The sequence below is a fragment of the Procambarus clarkii genome, chromosome 33 (assembly GCF_040958095.1).
Source record: "Procambarus clarkii isolate CNS0578487 chromosome 33, FALCON_Pclarkii_2.0, whole genome shotgun sequence".
NCBI lineage: Eukaryota > Metazoa > Arthropoda > Malacostraca > Decapoda > Cambaridae > Procambarus > Procambarus clarkii.
Genome location: NC_091182.1, coordinates 24,365,931 through 24,390,918, shown reverse-complemented (window position 1 = coordinate 24,390,918; position 24,988 = coordinate 24,365,931). Strand labels below are relative to the sequence as shown.

The following is a 24,988-nucleotide window of genomic DNA, read 5'->3' as shown; positions in this document are numbered from 1 at the left end:
AGGCTTTCCGACAATCCAAGAAATATGGGACTAAATGAGTGATAGTAGCTTTTGGGAGCCTCGAGGGCTCAGCCAGAAATTAGCGTTTCATTACATTCAACGCTGTTGTTATTGTGAGCACCACTGGGTTGTCAAATTTAACAGATGTGCAGTGCACGGGTTAAACTACATAGCACTGTTTGTTAATTACCATAACTTCTGAATTTATATGGATGAGAAATACCAACTGATGAAACAGCGTTAACAAAGAACTTTTATTTTTTTAGAGTAAACAGGCATTTATGAGCAATGGATCACATCAAACATTGTCAATTTAGTCCACTTAATATTTCTTAGCTTCCATTTTACTAGTGAAGGAAATACAAAGAAATAAAATTTGGTATAGTTAATAGACAATCTAATCAAAATTTTTAAAGATATCTTTAATATAAAAGTATAAAAATAACTTTTAAGCATTTAAAAAGCAAATTATTATAAAATTTTTACCATTTACAAGAACATGTAGAAATAACAATTAAATGTGAATTGCAAAAGGTCATTTTAATTACCAAATGAGTATGCAGAATAAAGTAGCAAATAGTTAATCAGAATGAAATAAAAATGAATGAAATGTAAAATTATCAATTAGCTCCCAGTTGCACTCATTTGTAATTTTCAGTCATGCTGTAGATACACTATTTTTAACACAACAAAAACACCCAAATATTAAAACAAATTAATTTAAGTAATTACAAGTTAACAAAAAGCCCAGTGCTAATGACAAAACTAAATGTGCTTCATAAATTGATCAACATTTTTGGACTATTTTTTGCTTTCATGAATGAAAGGTAAAATTCATCTCTTTAAAACATGAAAATGCATGTGTAGTAAAAAAATATGTACAAAAATCACAAAGCTCTCCATAAATAAAACAAAGTCATATCACAGTAATACTCCATACAAAAATATGTGCAATTGCATAAATCAAGTACAGCACTAACATTAACACCATTCCAAGGACCAAACATACATTTGTTAACCATTGGTACAAAAAGAACTAAAACCAGCATTAAATGTAATGAAATGCCAATTTCTGGGTAAGCCCTGGTGGCTCCATGGAGATAATATCACCAATTTGTGTATTGCCTAACAGGTGCCATCAGTCGTGGAGTTCTCTGGCCTACCAGGGACCACGAGCCAGAACCTAGCCCCATCACAGAGGTGCTGGGAGCAGTGGCATTTATTTTGTATATGCCACCACCAGGAAAAGCACCCAGAAAGTCAGTGAGACAAAACAGATTACTGCTGGCCACTTTCTAAATATACTGATTCAAAAACAGCCATAGAACTCCCCCAAATGAAATAAACAAACAACCGAAACATGCTCATTTAACCCCCACCCCCCATTTGGGGGATGGGGTTAGACAGTCTGCAGCTCCTGGGTAGTGAGCCAGTCAGTTCGACGAATGATATGAAGCACCCAACTTCCTGGGGGAGGGAGCCAGGTGCATATTTAACACCATCAAGGAAGTAACCTGATCACCATAGAAGTGACAATACAAGTGCATCATAAAATTCAAACATGAAGAGCAGAGAAAGTCGAATAAGCGAAAGAATTCATCAGGCCGACAGAGATGAAGCCATATTGACCATGCCCGACTGCACCCAACTTGTGATGACCTCACAGACACAGGATAAATGCTTGCTCAGACAGCCCTGAACCTCTAAGAGGGGGAAAAAAACAGTGCCAATGAAGGCAGACCAACATGACCTGAAAGGGACTACAAATCGTGAGACTAGGCATTGGCAAACCTGGCCAACAGTTCCCCCACCGCACCAACAATGGGGCGAACCGCGAAAGTGTTGGCACAAATCCCAGGCCGACGCCTGACGAGCAGAGCAAGCACGGTGCCGACTAGCCGCAGACGAAGCAACCTCAGGAAGCATGTGACCCGGCCTCAAACTCTACAGATGGCCTAACTCGACCAAAACCCAGCGAGAGTCCCTACTGAGTGCCTCGCTGAGTAGAGGTAAAGTTCCCTACGCAGAGTGCCTTGAAAGACAAAAGCAACGCCACTGAAGACAAAGAAGATTCCAGATGGGACAAGATGCTGCCCCAGAAGCCAAAAACTGCAAAACTGCCTCCTCCAGAAACAGAAGAGGGGAAAAAGGAGAAACAGACAAAACGATGAGGGCACTCGCATTGCAGAGAACCCCAACATCCTTTGAGAGCCAATCAAAGTGAAGCTCAAGGAGGCTCAAATAAGCCTCGACAGCGCCCAAGTGCCGCTAGACCTGAAGGTCATCCACCACCAACAATGACAATAGTGGGGCACCTTAGCATAGAACTGCAGTTGGTCAACATCGCAAGGAACACAGAAGTGAACAAGCAAGAATTAAGGGGCCCAAAATCGAGACCCTCAAAACACTTGCAGCACGTTCCCAACTTTATGGCACTCAAGTGTGCAGGTATGGCAATAACTGTACCGAGACAAGAGAAAGGAAAGGATTGTCTGCTAGCCAGGATGACCCAGGAACCTTGTACAGAACCCAGGAGGAGGAAGACCTGTACTCAAAAGAGGCTGGGTCCATTGCTGGGTCTAATCCAGGTCACACAGGAGGTAAGCAGAGAGAGCTGTACGTGCTTCCAGAAGTGTATATAATCTTCTGTACGCATATAGAATCATGGAGATGGGAGTACAAAAACTCCTCCCCCTGAAGAACAAGACCCTCCACATTAACTGCAAGACAGAATGAAGGGTTAAAAGAGGCCCCAAGGCCCTTTTTTGTACTTGGAGCTGCATGCACACATGAAAGGAGACCCCTGTGTGCATGCAGCTCCAAGTACACACAACGCCTGGCCTACACACACACACACAAATGTAAAAGAACAGCCACCAAGGCAAAATCCCAAGAAAACAACAGTGGGGCCAGAGCAGCATGGCAGCCAGACACATCAAAGGAGAACTGACAGGCCCGCATCCTGGGAGCAGCAGACTGCCCACCCCCTTTCCCCAAATGGGGGGGGGGGGGGTTGTAGATTAAACGAGTGAGAGCTGGATTAAAATATTTTCGGTCGTTTGTTTAAGGACGATAATTTGGGGAAGTTCTATGGCCATTTTCGAGTTTGTAGGTTGAAGAAGTAGCCAGCTGTGGTCTGTTTTGTCTTGATGACTTTCTGGGTGCCTTCCCTGGTGGAAGCATATATAAAATATATACCACTGCTCCCTGCACCTCTATGAGGGGTCAGGTTTTGGCTCATGGTACTCGACAGGGCAGAAAACTCCACGACTGATGGCACCTGTTAGGCAATAAACACATTGGAGATGTTAGCTCCAGGGAGCCACAAGGGTTTCCCACCCAGAAAACTCTATAAATACAGAAATGGTGACTAGATCAGTTTCTTCATTAGTTCATTGTTGATCAGTTCTATCATAAAGCATGAATTAAACTTCATTGTACTATTTCCAACTACTGTACAGTATTGCAGATCAAGCTGCAGAAAATACAGCATATTTTTGCCAACAGCTGTATCTGGCTAGTTATAACTACATCCTATACAACTACATCCTATATTGATTTTCATGTTAGAATGAACAGCAGTTGTAAAAACTTGTTTTCATAATCCAATTACAGAACATCTTAATTTTCTCCATTAATACCCATTTACATGCACATAAACCACATAAGTACTTTTTACTCGTGTGATTTTATAGCTAAGCCAACTATCAGTACATTGCATTCACACACCTCATATCTGACAGGGCATTTGAGTGACCTAATAAGTACTGTAATTACCCAAGTGTAGTTACAGGACAAGAGCAATGTTCATGGTGAATGTAGGAATGTAAAATGTAGGAGTCTTCCCAGCACTGTCATACAACACTTTGAAATTACTGATGGTTTTGGCCTCTGCCACCGTCTCATCTAACTTGTTCCAACCATCTACCACTTTGTTTGTGAAAGTGAATTTTCTTATATTTCTTTGGCAGCTTTCTTTATTTAGTTAAAATCTATGACCTCTTGTTCTTGAATTCCTGATCTCAGGAATTCTTCTCTATCGGTTTTATCGATTCCTGTCACTATTTTGTACGTAGTGATCATATTGCCTCTTTTTCTTCTATTTTCTAATTTTGACAAAGTCAATGCCTCTAACTTCTCCTTGTAGCTCTTGTCCTTCAGTTCAGAGAGCCATTTAGTTGCATGTCTTTGCACCTTTTCCAGTTTGTTGATGTACTGCTTAAGATATGGGCACCATACAACCACTGCACATTCCAGCTTTGGTCTAACAAAAGTCATGAACAATTTCTTCAGTATTTCACCATTCATGTATTTAAAAGTAATTCAGAAATTAGAAAGAGTAGTATAGGCTCCTTGCACAATGTTCTTTATGTGGTCCTGAGGTGATAGTCTTCTTTCTAGAACCACCCCTAGATTTACCTATATCTGAATTGTTTAAAGATTTCTCACATAATTTATAGGTTGTGTGGAGTCTATGTTCTCCTTTTCCACATTTCATAACATGTCATTTATTCACATTAAATTCCATTTGCCAAGTGGTGCTCTATACACTTATTTTGTCCAGGTCTTCTTGAAGGGCATAACAATCATCTAAGTTTCTTATCTTCCCTATTATCTAAGCATCATTAGCAAACATGTTCATATAATTCTGTATTCCATCTAGTAGATCGTTTCTGTAGACAATGAACATCACCAGTGCAAGAACTGAACCCTGTGGTACTCCACTCATGACATTTCTCCAGACCGATACATTGCCTCTGATTATTTCCCTCATTTTTCTGTCAGTTATAACATTTTTCATCCATGTTAGAAGCCTACCTGACACACCTTCAATATGTTCCAGTTTCCAGAACAACCTCTTGTGTGGAACTCTGTTGAAAGCCTTTTTAAGGTCCACAGAGATGCAGTCAACCCAACCATCTCTTTCCTGTAAAATCTCTGTAGCTCGATCATAGAAACCGAGTAAATTCATTACACAGGATATTCCAAATCGAAAACCATACTGTCTGTTATATTGTTTTTCTCCAGGTGTTCTACCCATTTAGTTTGTATATATTTTTTTCCAATATTTTGACTATTACACTTGTCAATGATACAGGTCTATAATTGAGGGAATCTTCCATGCTGCCATTTTTGTAGACTGGAACTAGGTTAGCCTTTTACCACACATCTGCTAGGACTCCATACACAAGGATGCCTGAAAATTCAGTTGAAGTGGAATTCTGAGCTTAGGTGCGCATTCTCTCAGAACTCATGGTGAAACTCCATTTGGGCCAACTGCTTTGTTCTTAGCTCCTTGATGATGTTTTCCACTTCTTCTCTAGACACCTCTATGTGCTTAATGTTGTTCTCTGGAATTCTTATTATGTCTGGATCTCTAAAGATTTAATTTTGTACAAACACACTTTGGAACTTTTCATTTAATGTTTCACACATTTACTTCTCATTTTCTGTGATTCTGTTTCCCATTTTGAACCTCTGAATATTATCTTTTACCTGCAATTTGCTGTTGATGAATTTATAGAATAAGCCTGTTATTGTTTTACATTTGTCCACTATTCCTTTCTCAAAATTTCTTTCTGCCTCTCTCCTTACTGCCGTGTAGTTGTTTCTTGTTTCTTTTTATTGCTGGTATGTTTGGGGGTTTGACCTCTTGCTATATTGATTCCATCTTTGTGTCTTTTGGCCTCTGGCCCTCTCACAATTTCTGTTGAACTAATCCCATCTCCTAGTTCTGCATCTCTGCTTTGGTATAAATTTTATTGTGCCTTTATCATATATTTAACAAAACTTGACATTCATCTCATTTACTTCCTTGCCTAACAGCAAGTCTTTCCAGTCAAATTCTTTAAAGAAATTTCAAAGTTTTCCATAGTGTCTTTTCCTGAAATCAAGTTTTTAAACCCCAACTTCATTTATTTCCAGAATGAAAATATTTGCATTCCATCCCATTCCATTAAAAACCTTCACTAAAAGTTCTAAGACTCCACTGCACCAAAGTCATTTAAAAATTTCTTCAACTTTCAGAATTGCAGCAAAGCCTAAAAAAGAACTATAAATTTCATTTGGACAAGTGCACTCTTATAATTATCACCTTATGCCAGGTGGGAGAGCATGTAATCCATCACCAATACGTTCTGATAACAAAATCTCAACCCTGTCAGATACAACATACTGTTGTCCAAAATATGTTAGTATTGTATTCTAACTTTAATTTTATTCAAATACCATTAGTGATATTAATATCCTAATTTCTCAATGTATTTACTACTACTACTACACAAACTTCAAAAACTTCTAAGAAAACTTTTCAACCTTCACTAGCATACTAGTTGCTATCTCCAGTAACCTGTGTTTAAGGAATTAATCTATAATGTTGCAGAGCACTCAATGACTTGCCAGTCCTAAAGCATGACCTAGTGTCAAACTATAAATTCATAATATTAAATAATGTTCAATAAACAAAACTAACATAATCCCTTCATTTCTGTTTTCGCCTCAAAACTCCTTCAGGGCATTTTTCTGTTTATTTTTATTCCAAGCCATTTCTTTATACAAAATTTAACCCACCTCTGAGCCTTTTTCATCCTTGGTTGACTTGTTTATACATAAAACATATTCCATATTTTAATTAAAAATAAAATTTATCAACTTGCATACTCATACTTTACAATATCTTGATCATCTCCACATCTAAGATCAGAGCCGTTATACACCGATATGAAACTAGCATTGTTGTAAACTTCCAGTTCTTTGCATGCGTTGTCATTCTTCATCTTTTCATCAGTAGCAATAAAATGCATTTTTATAATTTAAGTTCACTTTTAAATTCTTTACTTAATTCTGATTTCATGACTCCATTGCCATGCTACTTTTGGATTAGCTACTGTGCCAGCAAAAAGCAATTTTACATCACTAGCATATAATAAGAACTTTGAATGCTCTGGACATGAGAGATTTAAATTTTCTGCTTCCATCACTATATCTAGTTCATGAAATGTTGAACAAAAATTTGCAGCTAGCAATACTATGCCTGATTTGTAGTTATGTATGACTGTGAAAAGACAGGGACTTTGACTTGGATATGCGATATCTATTCGGGGCTTAATGCCTAGAAGTGGACTTGTGAGGAAGTCGACCATTTGTGCATTGGAATTAAAATTTGTACTCTTTATAAAAAAGTTAAATTCTGGGATCAGGTTACCCAAAAGCAGAGACTTTAGAAATCCAGTATTCTGATTCTGATTTTTAATGTTACAAATGCATAATTTCAGTTCAACACTATCATCCTGACAGCTACTATAAATTGAATACATGTTCATACGTTCATAGGATACTAGATGCAATGGTGCTTTCTTTGATCCCACCTCCAATGTCAAGAAAAATAACTCATTGTTTTCACTGTCATTTTGTACACTTTGTACAACAATATCTAACTTATACCGAATCAATTCTACTGATACACGTGTCTCACGGACTTTTCTTAACTTAACAGCTCTAAGAGGCCTACAATTTCCAAAACCAACAGCCCCCCCATTTCGGTTTTGCTTTAAAATCAGGTTGTTTAAGACTCCAAGTCCAAAGTCTGCTAGTGCCAAATGAACCTGAGCAGGTTCTACTGATGTCTCAAAATTTTTGCATATGCACAAGTTTGGATGCAACAGTGGAACATCATTGCAAGTCCTAGTTGGAGATAGGCTGGTCAGAAATCCACCAGGTGTTACGTATCTTTCAACAAAATTTTTGTCAGAAACTTTACTCTTTTCACCAATTAATTGCAGAAGCATGTTATGCAAGTCAATCATACTAGATAATCGTCTCTCATTATCTCTTAAAATTCTTATTTGAACATCTCCCAAGAGATCTTGCACATCTTTTGGAATAATCATAAATAAAAATGGATTAAATGTTTCAACATGTGCTTCAGGACTTAACTGAATAAACTTACCATACGTGTTTCCATGATCTGAAAAAAGAATAGTTAGGGTATTTTTTAACTTTGCAGCAAACTTCAAATACTTGGCAAGAGGATCATCCAAAGTTTGCACCCGTAAGCCAGTTTCATCATGAGCAACATCAGTGACGGTGAAAGTTAAAAAAGGCTGGCCAAAATTTTGGATGGCTTCTTGATATAACTGAAGGTATTCAAGCATGTATTCATGATGATGTTTGCCATTAAAGCACACAGCAGGTAGATTATGAAAAGGATCCTTCTTACCATTAGACTGAAGAATATCACAGCTAGCCAGTGTTAGATCAATGTCATCAATACTTGCATGAGCAAGTGCTTTTTTAAATTTTTTCCATAAAACTGGACCATAGAGAGTGTCATTAACAACTTTCAGGTCCTTAACTAAGCCCCATTCCCAGTTCCAACATAAATCCTCGAGCCAGAGTGTCCTATATCCCTTTTTCTTAAAAAGTCCAAACAATTTTGATACTGGTAATGGGTATCGGGGAACATCATATGTACCAAAAGGAGTCTCTGAAACATTTACATAACCTGAGAAAAGTGCCTGAAGGCTTTCATATGTTCTCTGTTTCACTGCTTGGAAAAACTGAAAATCAAACACTTTAGGTTGAGAATTCCCATATAGACCCTCAAAAAGTCCAACTGTCTTTGGTAATGACCTGTAAAAGTGAGCGCGTGATAAAGAATCTACCATAACAAAATTTATATTAAAATTATTAGTTTTTATCATATGTCTATGTGCAATATTTTTAAATTTCCAAGGATAAAGAAAAAGTTGAGTGTATGATTCAGAATTTTCACGAGCATAGTCTTCGTCATATTGAGGTTGTCCCAAGTCTTCTGCTGGCTCAGAAGTATTGGAACATCTTATGAAAACAAAACCAAAGTGCACCTCTTGATGAACTTGAGATATAACTGCCTTTTCCAAATTTTTTCGTTGGATTTGTTGCCATTTAATTTCTGCTGCCTCATCATTAAAAACACCAATGTAATGATTTAAATTTCTACACTGCGGAGGAGATCTGCACGATATACTCCTGAATTTCTGAAATGAAATGGACATAATTTGCATAATCATTCTTGCCTCTTAAAATCTTTAAGAAATTAAAAATATTGCTTTAATCATGGTTACAATTTAACATCGCTTCCTTACTCTAAATCAAATTCTATTCTTTCTTTATTACATGTGGCAGATCTATTACTGTTGTACAAAAAGTAAGATGCAAAGGTAAGATATTTGTACAGGAATATTATTCATATCCTATTTCCAAACTTCCATGTGGTGTTGAAATATCAGCTTGAAGGAAAAAAGGGGAGCAATACTACTATAGTGATATTTTATTACCATGGCATTTATAACCTATCACTACTTATAAATTATCTAAAGTTCATAAATTATATTATTCACACTATACAGGCATCAAAGACAAACCAAGCACCACCACACTCAGTCATCCACAGCAGCAACCCACTGCTTCATAAAGCTAGGTGCACAGTACTACTAATAAATTTCATGTACTGCACAGTACACACAAATACATTCCACCCAATCTTGTCCTTGCTATATCATGTGTGGTGTTCACACTCGCGTCTTATTTTCTCACATTCACTATGTCCACCTTCCCGGCCCTCCTACTACTCTCCAATTTATCAAATTCACCCAGTCCATCAGTATATCACCGTTGGGGCTTTCTAACGCAAGATCCAATTTGTACCAAGGATAGAATCATGATCAAGGTAGGTTAACATTCTGCACCAGTGCAACAGGGAGTCTTCCGAATGTCCCTTCCGAACACTGAAGAATGCTCAATCCAACATGGAACGACCCTAAGAGCCTTAGCACACAAAAACCACAAAGTATTGCACTTGGTACTTTAGCCCCTAAGCTTTATTTTCTTTCTTATGCTGCCATCTCTTTTGTCACTATTTCATCTTGTTCTCTTTTGGCCTACTGCAGTTTTCATTATTCTTGTACAGTGGTACCTCAGTTTACAAATGCCCCTCTTTATGAACTTTTCGGGTTACGAGCCCAATTTCTTTGGAAAATTTGAATCCGGTTATGAACTTTACCTAGGGAAACGAGTTTGTTGATACACGTATCGCCAACCTAGGGCATGGTGACACAGCGATCGCGCCTCAGTTTCCAAGTGCCTCCCACCTAGTGGCTATTACGCCGGAATTCTTTGCAAAGATTTACAGTTTTTTCGGATTTTTGGCTATTTGAACATAAAATTTGTTATTATATATCTCGCCATGGGTCCCAAGAAAGCCAGTGGTAAGGTTCAAGCCAAAAAAACACATGTGAGAATGACCATAGAGGGAAAAGCAAGAGATCATTTGTGAACATGAAAATGGTACACAGGTTGTTGAACTAGCTAGGCAGTACAATAAATCTATGTCAATGATATGCACTGTAATTGCTAAGAAAAAGGACATTATGAGAGCTAAAGTGACATCAACAATCACGAAACAAAAAACACAAACACTTGAGGATGTTGAAAAGTTATTATTAATTCACCCAGAGCAAGCTGTAGTAGGCCGTTGTGTTAACCTTTTTAATGACAATGTGATGTCTCACTTCAGACAAGTGTTACAAAGTAGGGAAAAACAAGTGTCATTAGACATGTTTTTAGTGAGAAAAACAAGCAGTGAGCCACAAGCAGGTCCTAGTGGTATGCAGACAAAACATGCCAGAGAGTGTACCCTAGAGAAGTCATCACTGCCTTATGCTTAGAAAAAAAAATTGAAAACATTTTAAAGCAAAAATGTCAAAAAGGTTCGTTTAGTGTATGTCAGGTAGGCTCCTCCATTTTCTATAAAAAATACAAAAAAATTAAAAAATCCAAATAATTGAAAAAAATGAAAAAAAGAAAAAATGTTAAAAAGGTTCGTTCAGTGTGTGTCAGGTAAGCTGTCCCATTTTCTATAAAAAAAAATAAAAAAAAAATAAAAAATAAAATAAAAAAAAATGTAAAAAAGGTTTGTTCAGTGTGTGTCAGGTCCTTCAGTGTGTCAGGCAGTTATAATCACTGCCTGATGTTATAATGGAAGGAGACTCCCCTTCCAAACACTAACACCTCTTCTCCTCCCCCCCTCCTCACCGTCTTCCATACACCAACAAGAGTCATCAATAATGATTAGTAGTAACTTATACATACTTTAGTACTGAAGATTTGGGTGAATTAGGTATAAAATTTACTTTTAAGTTAATTTTTTGGGAAGTCAGGAATGGATTAATTCATTTCCCATTACAGTATTTCTTATGGGGAAATTCGCTTCGGTTTACGAATTTTTGGGTTACAAACCGTCTCTAGGAACGGATTAAATTCGTAGGCTGAGTGAGGTAAGACTGTACTTCAAACTTATTCCCACACTTTTACTCTATGCCCACACCTCAACCCTATGCCCACACCTCAACCCTATGCCCACACCTCAACCCTATGACCACACCCCAACCCTATGACCACACCCCAACCCTATGCCCACATCTTAACCCAATGCCCACACTGCATGACAGTTGTGACATCATGCTCATTTGCTCATTTTTCATTTGGGGGAGTTCTGTCCAACAGTTCAGCTTTCAGTAGCAATAATTGAACCAGATAGAGTTTGTTTTGGGGCGCCTATCTTTCTGGGTGCCTGGTTACCTTACCTTGTGGTTACCTTGTGTGTTTCGGGGCTTAGCGTCTCCATGGCCCTGTCATCGCCCAGGCAACCTCATTGCTGGACTGGTCATCCAAGCTGTTCGACAGAGCTGCTTGCAGCCTGACGTATGAGTCAAGCCTGGTTGATCAGGTATCCTTTGGAGGTGTTTATCGAGCTCTCTCTTTTGAATACTGTGAGGGGTCAGCCAGTTATACCCCTTATGTGTAGTGGAAGCATGTCGAACAATCTCGGGCCAATGATGTTGATAAGAGTTCTCTCTCAGGGTACCTATTGCACCTCTGCTTTTCAACGGGGGTATTCTGCACATCCTCCCATGCCTCCTGGTCTCATGTGGTGTTATTTCTGTGTGCAGGTTTGGGACCAGCCCCTTTATTATTTTCCACGTGTAAATTTTTATGCATCTCTCCCGCCTGCGCTCAAAAGAATACAGATTTAGGCATTTTAGTCAGTCCCAATAGTTTAGATGTTTTACCTAGTGGATTCTAGCAGTTTTTTTTTTTTTATTAGCAGTAAAAGGACTCTGCATGCTCTCCAGGTCAGCATTTTCTCCAGCTTTGAAAATGGCTGTCATTGTGCAACAATATTCCAATTTAGAGAGCACTAGCATCTTGAAGAGTATCATCATTGGTTTAGCATCTCTAGTTTGAAAAGTTCTCATTATCCAACCTGTCATTTTTCTTGCAGTTGTGATGGCTACTTTACTGAGTTCTTTAAAGGTAAGGTCTTCTGACATGAGTACACCCAAATCTTTTACATTGCTTTTTCGTTCTATGTTATGATTTTACTGCTTTTTGTACGTGGTTTCTGTTTTAATATTTTAATTTTTTTCCGTAGCACAAGAGCTGGAACTTATCTTCATTAAATACCATATTATTTTCTGTAGTCCATTGAAACACCTGATTTACATCTGATTGGAGGTTTGCTGTGTTCTTTATATTGTCTACTCTCATAAAAATCCTAGAGCAAAGGATGATACAGTGCTATAGATTGTGGCCTTGTCTATGTCCAATATGAGAATGAGAAAGAGTACTGGAGCAAGCACAGTACCCTGGGGGACCGAGTTCTTCACGGTTGATGGTCCGGATTTTATTTTGTTGACAATTACACATTGAGTTCCGTTAGTCAGGAAACTGTAGATACATCCGCCTATTTTCCCAGTAATTCCTTTTGCATGCACTTTGTGTGCAATAATACCATGGTCAGATTTGTCGAAGGCTTTTGCGAAATCTATGTAAATTACATCAGCATTTTGCTTGTCTTCCATTGCATGTAAGTCCATGTCATAGTGGTCCAGCAACTGTGATAGGTCCAGTAACTCTGATAGGGAAGAGAGCCCTGTTCTGAAACCATGTTGTCCAGGATTATGGAAATGCTGTGATTCTATGTATTTTGTGATAACCAAAATAACCAAAATGCTGAAAACCAGAAGCCAGAAGCTGAGCTACCCAATGTATCCAGCTCAATGGGGGCAAGGGGCCAAAACAACCCCCTCACTCTCAGGTCAGGCAATGAACCACTGTGAGCAGTCAAAGTAAAGCTGGAGCCTGGAATAAGTCAAATCCTCCTCAGGGCATGCCACACAGCTGCAAACTCTCACACTGAGCTGTGTGCCCAAGCAAATGGGACTGACTAGCAAATCTGGGTGGCCTGATGAGTGCTGGTTACAAGCCCTAGCCCAGAGACAAGTCCGTAAACAGATTAAGTGATGGGGAAGGATGGCACCAAGGAACTGAACCACAAAAAGATCAAAGGGGAGGCTGGTAAATGAAAAACCAACAAAGGGTAGGTGGGGCCCAAACTCGTTAGTGCTGGGAGGATGAACCTGAGACTTCATACTGTGCCCAATAACCAAAGACAACCCTGTATTTGAAAGAGGCTGGGTCCATCATGGGGAAAAAAAAAAAAAGAGGACCGTGTTCCGCAGGAGGTACCAAAGCAAATCCGCATGAACCACAGAAAGCGTAGTGCAAAAAATGGAAACATCCGGAAATATGACGACTCCAAGGTACATAACAGAACTTGGAATCAAATCAGAGTGGGGAGCAGCTGAGTAATCCAACTCATACATGGAGGGAGGATAAGAAAAATGAAGACCCCTCCTTCAGTAAAAGACCCTCTGCAGAGAGGACCAAAGTCCACAAAGAATTGAAAAATACCCATGGACATTCCTTGGGTTCCCCCCACTCAAACTCCAGAAGCCTGTAATGAAGGCTTTGGGACATGTCCTTGTCTAACACCCAAGACAGGAAGATATCTTCCCAAAGAGAATGCTTGGAGTAGGGAGGCTGTTGTGAAGACGAATGCCCCAAAACCATGGCAATACTAAACTAATACTAAAACACAGAAACAATACCCAAAGCAAATGGCTCTGCAGGACAACAGAGTCCTTGGATGGTTGGAACTTGGCCTGAAGTGGTGGGGCATGCCCACAACTGATTGACCTGGAACACTACAAGCATATACAAATGCAGTCTTATAAGCAGCAAAACTGAGATGGGGATCTGGCTGAGGATCAGGGCAGGGCTGCCTGGTGGTGATAATCGGTACTAACACGTTTCATTCTAGTTTGAGTGTAATTTGCAGAGTTGTTTCGCAGTTTTGAGACTTCGTTTTCTGTGAACCCTCCAGTTGTCTGTAAAGCTGCACTAAATTTCTAGAGGCTTTTTCCAGTTAGGTGGCAGATTCTCACTCGCTCCCTGTGCCTAACCCCCCCTCACAGGTTCTGTGAGGGGAGGCCAGGTTTTGGCTCTCGTCCCCAATAGGCCAAACCAAACTTTTGCAAGTGATGTGACCTTTTAGTATGGAACAATATCAGCAAGATAGCTTTAGGAAGCCACTAGGGCTCCCTACAGAAACATGCTGTATCCTAGTGCAGATTGCATAATTTGTATAGTGAGAAGTGTAGTATAGACTATGGCCAAGGACTGCCATTAGCCATCTCTGTAGCATGTACAGTACTATAGAAATATATAATCTTTCCTGCTATGTTGTTTTGAGAATTAAGCTCAGGGTTTATGCCAGTCTATTTGCACCCTTGCTGTAAATTTTCATCTCTAGCTTTCCCATTTGTGCCATCAGTACGACACTCGGCAGACTCTTGTACTGCCAATTCTTCAGTGCTAGCATACCCTCCTCCCGACAGCCTCTTTCAGTTTCAACTCTGCATCACACTTGAGTACTTCTCACAGTTTGCTTATTCTAAATTCCTTACATGGGGTAGCAGTTTAAAAGCATGAGCTCAAATTCAAACTCCGCTTAAATAAATTACACATCCATGGAATTTAAACTGATCAACTACCTCGAGCATTTCACTGCGCACATTTATTTTACATTCATTTTTTCTCCCTCTCCACCAAACTGTACTTTTGTCTATTTTACTTTTTAAGTCTTATCTTATATCCATAAATGTCTAGCACTCTACTAACAGAGCTGTATCACCTTTACATATTAAATTTTACATTCTGTACAAAAATTACTCATACTAAGTCTATACACTAGAATTACACCTTCCTCTAATCTTGACTAAGTATATTTTTATAGAGTAGCACAATGGCAACTTATTTTTTCACACATGTGGTGCAAAATCACTCTCCCATGCCTTCCAGGAATTCCCTCACACCCACTAAATGTCTTTTTAACTATTACAGTTTAAAAATTTCTGCACATACCTCATCAACACCTGTAGCTTTCACAGATTTCAACTTCGTTATTGCTGTACTCACCTATTCCGTAGATAGATCAACTGGCATTCTGGCACTCTGCCCACAACATTAATTCTAATCATGTTCACAATAACACACTTCATCATTCGACTTAGATTTTCAAAGTATTCTCTCCACCCACTTCTAATTTCATCTTCACCTTTGAATAATGTATCATGCTTATCTCGAACATTCCCATTCATGCCTCCACCACTCACCCTGTTGTACTTTTTTCCAAAAGATCTCTACTTCCTTATTTGGTACTCTGTGTGATTTCTGCTTTGACTAACTGCTCTTTTCACAAACTTTTACTCTTATTTTCTTACCCCCTCTCATTCACTTCATCCAGAAAAGCCACTTTTGTTTTTTTATCACCTGTTGAAAGGAGGGCAAGTTAGAGAAGAAAAGTGGCTGGTGCAACAATGCTCTAGTTAGAATAAGATAGGAAGACAAGAGGCAAGAGCGCTGCATGAAAAAAGATTGGCAGGGTTAACCCATATATACTGGTGTATAATGCTAATATAACATGCTCATGAAAAATCAAGAGTTGGGGCAGTGGAAATGGACAATCTGAGATACATTTTGAATATCAGGAGGATTTGATAGAGTAATGAATGAAAATATATGGAAAGGTGTGCAGTGCAAAAGTCAGTAAATTATAAAATTAAGGACAGTAAGGACAGTTAAAATTAAGTACAATACCGAGATGGTTTGGTCCTATGAAACAGATGTATGATGGAAGTGTGGTGAAGAGAATTGATTCAAGTGAATATGAGGATAAAAAGTGGAGGAAGGCCAAGAAAATAAAAAAATTTCAATTTAATTTCCTCCAATTTGCATGATCACTTCAGCGTCTGCTTTATTTCTTCAATCTCCCTCTGCAGGTCAGCGTTCAATCCCCAACCATCCAAGTGGCTAGGCACCATTTCTTTCTCCATCCCATCCCAAATCCTTTCCCAGTGCTATATGGTCGTAATGGCTCGGCACTTTCCCCTGATAGGTCCATTCCATTCTTTAATCTCCCTGTTAGATTTCCATTTTCTTTCTTGTGAGTCATGTCTGCTTAAACATTTTTTTTTCCTTCTCTTATAGAGTTGTCTGTATTCTAGAGTGGTCTTCCTTTTGATCCTCCTCAGAGGCACATGTTTCAAGCAGATTTTGTATGCTTCAGCAGTCAGTTGAGCTATTCCCTGTGTCATAGTTTTGTCACTTATGGCTGTTTCCCAGTGGATGTTTGCGAGGTCTATATTTATTGTTTCCAGTCGATTTTCTTATTATTAAAATTAAATTGATTGAATAACCCTTCTTACGTGTTGATCCTCTTGGATCTTACTACAGGTATTAATGTTAGTTTGAACTTCAATGAGCTTGTGATCTGAGTATGTAGTATCTGAGATTGTAATGTTTCTGAATATTTCTTCATTAATTGTCAAGCTCAGGTTAAGTGTGTATTCATTCCTAGTTGACTCTGTTACCTGTTGGATGAGCAAAAATCTGTCACAGAATCTCAGTAGTTCCCTGACTTGTAGTTCTCCATCTTAAACTAGGTAGATTGAAGTCTCCAAGGAAGATAATGTCTGGTACTGGATTTGGTAGGTTCCCCCTGGATAATATCTATTTTGTGTATCTGCTCTGTGAATTCTTCAACTCTTGCATCTGGTGGTTTGTATATTAAAATAATAAATAGGTTTATTTTTTCTACCTTGATTCCAAGAAGCTTTATCACCTCATTAGTCAAGTTTAGGAGCTTTGTGCATACCAATTCCTCTTTAATATACAGGCCTACTCCTCCATTTAACCTAATCACTCTATGACATCTATACAGATTGTAATTTAGGATCCAGATTTCACTATCCATGTAATCTTTCACATGGGTTTCTGTAAATACTCTAAATAATGAATTCGACTATTAAAGACCATTTATGAACTTAAATTTATTTCTTGATTTTAACTTTAGACCTTGTATGCTTGCAAATATGAACATTTTCCTAATTACGTGTTACTTCTGATGTGTGTTAGGAGTTCTCTTCCCTCTCCATCCTGATCCAGGGTGTGTTGTTTTGGCAATGGTTTGTCTAGTTTTGGTAGTAGTACTGGTAGTGTGGAATGGGGTGGTTTCTGTGGGGGTTGGGGGGTGTAGTATATAGCCTGATGATGAATTATAGTACAATTCTGTGCAAGTGATGAGAAATAAATCTACATGGAATCAATTTCAGCAGGATAAATAGTTTACAAAAAATTAAAAGACTAATCACATGAAACACTCAACACCTATTCATATGAAGTGCTGGAATGCTGCTATAGATATTTTACTGTTATATCATAGTGATGATTTTACATAATGCTCATTTGTATTGAAGACATGATGAATGGATGACTATCTAAATCAATATCTTTTAATTTACTTTCCCTAAATTGGTTTCTTATTTTACTTCAACCCGTTGCCTCCCAATTTCATAAATACAGTATTGGAAATGGGGGTAACTTAATGATAATGATGAACTATGATACACTTCTGTCATCTATGGTCTAAAAGGTATAGTCTAAGAGATTTCATGTAAACCCAGAAACTCAGTTCATTGCTAAAAAAGTAATGCAAGCATTGTTTTATTTTAAATAATTTTCTCCATTAAATTATTATATTTACAATACAGGGGTACCTCGGTTTAAGAGTTTAATCCGTTCCTGGAGACAGCTCGTAACCCAAAAACTCGTAACCCGAAGCTAATTTCTCCATAAGAAATAATGGGAAATGAATTAATCCGTTCCAGACTACCCAAAAACCTTGCTTCAAACTCAATTGTATACCTAATTCATCTAAATCTACACTACAAAACTATGTTCAAGTTATTACTTACCATTGCTGATGAATGCTGCAGGCGTATGGAAGATGGTGAGGAGGAGAGAAGTTACTGTTTGGAAGGGGAGTCCCCTTCCATTAAAATATCAGGCAGTGAGGACCTCTCAGGGGTGCATTCTCTGGCACGTTTTGCCTGCATACCACTAGGTCCTGGTTGTGGCTCACTGCTCAATGTTCTCTCAACAAATCTGTCCATGGAAGATTGTTTTTCCCTTCTTCGTAAGATGTCTTTGTAGTGAGGCATCACATTGTCATTGAAAAGATTAATGCAACGACCTACTTCAGCTTTCTCTGGGCGAGTCTTTTCAATAAAAGTTTGCATTTCTTCCCACATCTGACACCACTTCCTAATGTCTGTAGAAGGGACATTCTGTATTGCCTCCTCCTCCACTGGAGAAACATCCTCAGCTGTGTCTTCTTGCTGTTCCCTTTGAAGGGCTTGGAGTTCTTTGGTGGTCAGTTCTTCGTTGTGTTCTTCCACCAACTCCTCCACATCATCACCATCCAATTCCAAGCCCATTTGCCGGCCCAGAGTAACAATTTCCTCAATAATAGGCGCATCATTTACAGGCCCCCACTCCTCAAAGTCTAGTTCTGTCACACATTCAGGCCACAATTTTCTCCAGCCAGAGATCAGGGTTCTTTGAATCACTTCTTGCCAGACTTTGTCAACGAGTTTTAAAGAACTACAAATGTTAAAATGGTGTTTCCAGAAATCTTTGAGGGTGAGGTTTGTGGCTTCAGTCACTTCAAAACATTTCCGGAAAAGTGCCCTTTCATAAAGTTTCTTAAAGTTCGCTATGATTTTCTGGTCCATAGGCATAAACCTATCTTTCATAGGCTTGTGTCCGGGCAATGCTTTTTCCTCATTGGTAATGTATGTCCTCTTAGGCAATCTTTTCCAGAACAGTTCCGTTTCATCACAATTAAACACCTGTTGTGGTAGGTATCCCTCAGCCTCTGCAAACTCTTAAATTCTTCAATAAATTTTTCAGCGGCTGGTTTGTCTGAGCTGGCAGCCTCCCCATGCCTCACAACACTATGAATACCACTTCTTTTTCTAAATTTCTCAAACCATCCCGTGCTTGCCTTAAAGTCTTTCTCTGAACTCGTTCCAGGGGTTTTCTTTACAAGGTCTTCCTGCAATACCCTAGCTTTCTCACAAATGATAGCCTCCGAAACACTATCATCCGCTAACTCCTTGTTTTGTATCCAAATTAATAACAACTTTTCCACTTCCTCAAGTATTTGTGGTCTTTGTTTTGTGATTGTTGATACTCCTTTTGCCACTTTGGCACTCATAATGTCCTTTTTCTTGGCAAGTATAGTGCATATTGTTGACGTGGATTTGTTGTACTGCCTACAAAGTTCAACAACACGTGCACCATTTTCATGCTTTCGAATGATCTCTTGCTTTTCCTCTATTGTCATCCTCACATGTGATTTCTTGCCTTGAGCCTTATCACTGGCTTTCTTGGGACCCATTGCAATGTATATTAAAACAAATTTTATGCTCAAATAGCAAAAACTCCAAAAATAAACAGTAAATCCTTGTGAAGAATTCAGGCGGGATAGTCACTGGGCACAAAGCACTGGCAAACTGAGCGGCGATCGCCGTGCCACCACGTGCTAGGTCGGCCCGTACGCGTATCAACAAACTCGAATCCTGAGGCAACCCTCGTAACTCGATACAAATTTTCCGAGCAAATCCTGCTCGTAACCCGAAAAACTCGTAACCAGGGGCGCTTGTAAGCCGAGGTACCACTGTAGTTGTACTCAATTATTGCTTTCTAAAAGTATGTGAGAAACCCTCAGTGGCTCCCCAATGTTGTAAGGCACCAGTTTATTACAGCCCCCTCTTAACACTCAGTTCTTTACATGACTTTTGAAGGTCTGCTAAATACATAGGGGAGTGTATCTGGTGATCTCATAGAGGCAAGGGAAGCATAGGGGGGTCAACAACCACCTACAGAAGAGTGCACTGCACAAAAAGTTAGACCACCTAAACATCCAATGGTTATACAGCCAATCAGTAAACTAATTAGAAAACATGCCACTCATTAGTTAGACATGGGTAACAACCTTTCATGATCACCACCTGGTGGCAGCTCAGGACATAGAAGATCCCCAGCCAGACACACTCTCTTATGAGATAACATTTGAAACCTTAACCCTATGGACCAGGAGGAAACAAAACGGCAAAAACTTAGGGATTCACAGAGAAAATGATATTGCACTCTAGGAACGCCGCCTGGAGTCCACAATTTTTCTCCCGAGTCCGAGTGTGTAACGCCTGTGTGCGACCAATATTTAAAGTATTTGTACAAAATTCAGTTTTTATCCGATCAACTTTGGGGTGGTTTCAAAATGAGCACCTTTAGATTGCGCATAATTTGATACCAAAATGAAAGAAGTAACACGAAAATTGATGTCAGAATACTGGAAAGACTATAAATACTTTTTTGGTCCAAATTTTAAAATATTTGTTAAAATTCTATTTATTGTGCTATTATTATGGGACTGGTTTTAAAATGCGCACCTTTAGATTGCGAACAATTTGATACCAAAATGAAAGATGTAACCCGAAAATTGATGTCAGAACACCGGAAAGATATAAATAATTTTGTGATGATGAATGTCCAAAATTTAAAATATTTGTTAAAATTTAATTAACTGCTTTATTATTATAGGACTAGTTTTAAAGTACGCGCTTTTATATTCTGAACAATTAGATACCAAAATGAAAGACGTAACACGAAAACTGATGTTATCAAACTGAACGAGTATACTGTACACATTAGGTTGTGGTGTGCCAATTAGTGCTCGTTCACGGGTAACTTTAGGCTTTGCTGCGGGGGAGTCACACCGGGCTTTTGGACATTATATGCATATACACCTGCAGGGAATTTAATTGCGAACACAATGATACCAAAATGAATGACGCAGCACGAGAATTAAGGTGAGAAAACTGAAAAGAGTATACACATTTCGGTGTCGCCGCACACTCGCCCGCACCGCCAGGAGCATTCCGTGCAGATCTGTGAAGTGTACTCTCCGCTCGGGAAAGTGTTAAACAATATTTCTCATGGTTTCCCTCTCCTACCTCACCACACTGCCTTGATAGAGGTATGTGTTATTCCTGAAAAGGAGGACATAACAAGGAGATCAAAAGTTCAATGTTGATCTATAGGGGAGAACAATGATAGCATCAGCATGATGTCACCCGCATAAGTACAACACTGACATGATAAGGGCAGGGAATGCCATTCCTACCCTAACGAAATAAAGGGCAACCAATACCTGGCTGGAATGCCTAAACCCCAGACAGCCGCGAGTGAATGCCTAGAAAACTAAACGTGGAAAAGCAGACTGCAACACCTACAGTAATTACAAATTCAACAAGGAAACTAGCCAGATAAACCTCATGGGAATTCCAGCAAAGAAACCATGGTATACTAGAGAAGAGGAAGATAAAGAAAAACATCCAGACATACCCAGTAGCCACCAGGTGACATAAAAGCACCAGTAAAATTACACACACCAAACCCAATTAAGTATCAAGGAGTATTAGAAAAGAGCAGAAACTGGAGAGAACTTTTGCAAATCCAGATCCAGAATGAAACCTGACTACACCCTAGGATTGGGGTCTCATTGCCACACACCACCTAAGAAATAGGGAACATGGCAGCAAAAACACAAGAACAACTAAGTAAGACATTGTGAGGCCAAAGGCACTGAAGGAGAACAAAACTACTCTGTACAGGTCCAGGAATGTCCAAGCCCAAATGGGGGACAAATCTGAGTTTGAAGGAATCTAATGCAGTACCCTGCTAAACACTAGAACACAGGGAAGACATTCTTTCACTCCAGATCAACCCCTCAGAATCTTCATCTTAATCTACATCAGAATCTTAATCCAGACACTGAACCTGCCAATGAGACCACCAGCATTTCTACGTACATGACCAAAATGGGGAATGGACTCTGAAAACAATGCTTGGAAGATCCAGCCAAATCTGGTACAAGGATAGGCCCTAAGGCCACAGCAACCAAGCCAGAGGGAAGATAACTCAATAACCTAGAATGCTTATAGCCAGGAACAAACACTAAGCTGAAAAGCCAAACAAACAGGAAACATAAGGTCAAGATTGGGCAGAAGGTTCATGAAATAAGGTGTTAATTATATCCATGTAACAACAAGGTAAAACTAATGCAAAGGAGCCAGCAGCAGCCAATTCCTTCCACCTGGTGATCATGGGTTTGTTACCTGTGTCTAACTATCGCTAGACATGTTTTCTAATTGTTTTGCTTGCCTCTACATGCATTGGATGTTTTGAGATTTAGAGCACTATGCTTTCCACACTTCTGTATGAACATCAGATTTTGATCCTGTGTATTCATAGGCCGTCAAAAATCATCAGAAGCCTGGACCCAGATTCACGAAGCAATTATGCAAATACTTACGAACGTGTACAGGTACATCTTTCCTCAATCTTTGACGGCTTCGGTTACATTTATTAAACAGTTTACAAGCATTAAAACTTCCCAATAAACTGTTGTTATTGTTATAAACAGCCTCCTGGTGCTTCAGAGCTCATTAACTGTTTAATAATTGTAAACAATGGCGCCAAAGATTGAGAAAAGATGTACAGGTTCGTAAGTGCTTGCGTAACTGCTTCGTGAATCTGACCCCTGATTGTTTCTACTGGTTCTATTAAATCATGTATTTAATAAGGGAAGCCATTAAAGGCTGTACTGTATTAGCATATTTATATACTGTATTCATACATGATTATTTTAAAACTTAATATCCACAAATCAACAATAAGCATGAAACCAAACAAATGGCAAGAGAGTAACAGCATTTCTTACCGAGATACAAAAAGTGACTTTGATCTGATGAGAGCATTCTGGAGGCTTCTTATTAAAAAATAAATTTTGCACGAGCGAACACAAACCACGTGGTGCAGGGAGATGGTGACATGACGGGGTGTTGGAACTGTAATGTTGAGATGATGATCCCAAATATGTTTTGATGCAATTTGGTATATCTGTTTCCTCATTGAGACTTGTTAATGACTGAAAATAAAAAAAATTAGAAATGTAGTTATCTTATTGCAAATATAAAGTATTGAATAATGAAAGGTAATTTTTGGTGGGTCACTCATCAAAAGCTCCCCATAGCTATAACACTGGGCCTGCCAAACCTTTGGGAATTACACGAGGCCTCTGAGACCCACTCAAGTCTACTGGGAGCTAAGAACACAATTTGGCTTTCTCTACAAGACAATCATAAATCATTACACGAGGCCTCTGAGACCCACTCGAGTCTACTGGGAGCCAAGAACACAATTTGGCTTTCTCTACAAAACAATCATAAATTAAGCCAAAACTGAGAAAAACCCACTAGAAAAACTAAGCAACAGCTTGACAGAAATTAGTAACTCTAAAAAACCAAAGCAATCAATAATACAGAATTTATCACTCCATTAAAAGTGACATATTAGCAAAAATTAACCCCTAACATGTGGCTTAACACTATCGCACCCTAATGTCTCCGTCCGTCGTCACCCATTTTTCTTCCGAGCCGTCTCGGATGACTCGGTCCGGAGTCACTCATTAAAATATTTGTTAAAAATTTAAATTTTATCTGATCAATCTGGGAGTGGTTTCAAAATGAGCGCCTTTAGATTGTGCACAATTTGATACCAAAATGAAAGACGTAACATAAAAAGTGATGTCAGACCACTGGAAAGATATAAATAATTTTGTGGTGATGAGCGTCAAAAAGTGTCCAAAAGTTAAAATATTTGTTAAAATTTAATTTATTGTTCTATTATTATGGGACTAGTTTTAAAATATGTGCCTTTTTAATGCGAACAATTTGATACCAAAATGAAGGATGTAACGCAAAAATTGACGTCAGAAAGATAATAAATGTCAGAAAGAAAATAAATACTTTTGTGGTCCAAATTTTAAAATATTTGCTAAAATTCCATTTATTTTTCTATTACTATGGGACTAGTTTTAAAATATGCGCCTTTATATTGCGAACAATTTGATATTAAAATGAAAGACGAAACACGAAAATTGGTGTCAGAACACTGGAAATATATAAATAATTTTGTGGTAATGAGCGTTCAAAATTTTAAATACTATATTTGTTAAAATTCCATTTATTGTTCTATTATTATGGGACTAGATTTAAAATACGAGCCTTTATTTTGCGAACAAATTGATACCAAAATGAAACACGTAAAACAAAAATTTATGTTATCAAACTGAATGAGTATATACATTAGTCTGCAGGTGTGCCAATTGGTGCTCGTTCATGGATAACTTGGCCGACTTTAGGCTTTGCTGTGGGGAGTCACGACGGGCTTTTGGACCTTATATGCATATACCTCTGTAGGGAATTCTATTTCGAACACAATGATACCAAAACAAATGACGTAGCACGAGAATTAAGGTGAGAAAACTGAAACGAGTATACACTTTTTGGTGTCACCTCAAAATCGCCCGCACTGAATGGCGCATTACGTTATTTCTGCGGCGCGCGTGCCCGGAGTGCGATAGTGTAAAGAATTACATGCATATCCGCCAATGTTAAAAAAAAAAAAAAAATGGGGTTGAATGTAATGAAACACCATTTTCTGGGTGAGCCCCAGATGCTCCCGGGAGCTATCGGCTAATATGCATTACATTAGACCTGGGCATTAGTCAATGGAGTTCAGCCTACTGGGGACCACGAGCCAGAACTTGGCCCCAACAGAGAGGTACAGGGAGAAA

At 38.8% G+C, this 24,988-nt stretch overlaps 1 protein-coding gene across 2 annotated transcripts in view; it reads right to left on the bottom strand.

Moving 5' to 3' along the window:
* Positions 1 to 230: 230 nt before the first annotated feature.
* The window catches only part of LOC123765286 (uncharacterized), a 38,952-nt gene continuing 14,194 nt past the window's right edge, over positions 231 to 24,988 (bottom strand). For both annotated transcript variants that reach the window (XM_069335481.1, XM_069335482.1), the window contains 2 exons: positions 23,072 to 23,278; positions 231 to 9,017 (listed from right to left, as the gene is read on the bottom strand). In XM_069335481.1, coding sequence (XP_069191582.1) covers positions 6,834 to 9,017; positions 23,072 to 23,278 — 2,391 coding nt within the window. In that variant the 3' untranslated portion in view covers positions 231 to 6,833. The remainder of the gene's footprint in view (positions 9,018 to 23,071; positions 23,279 to 24,988) is intronic.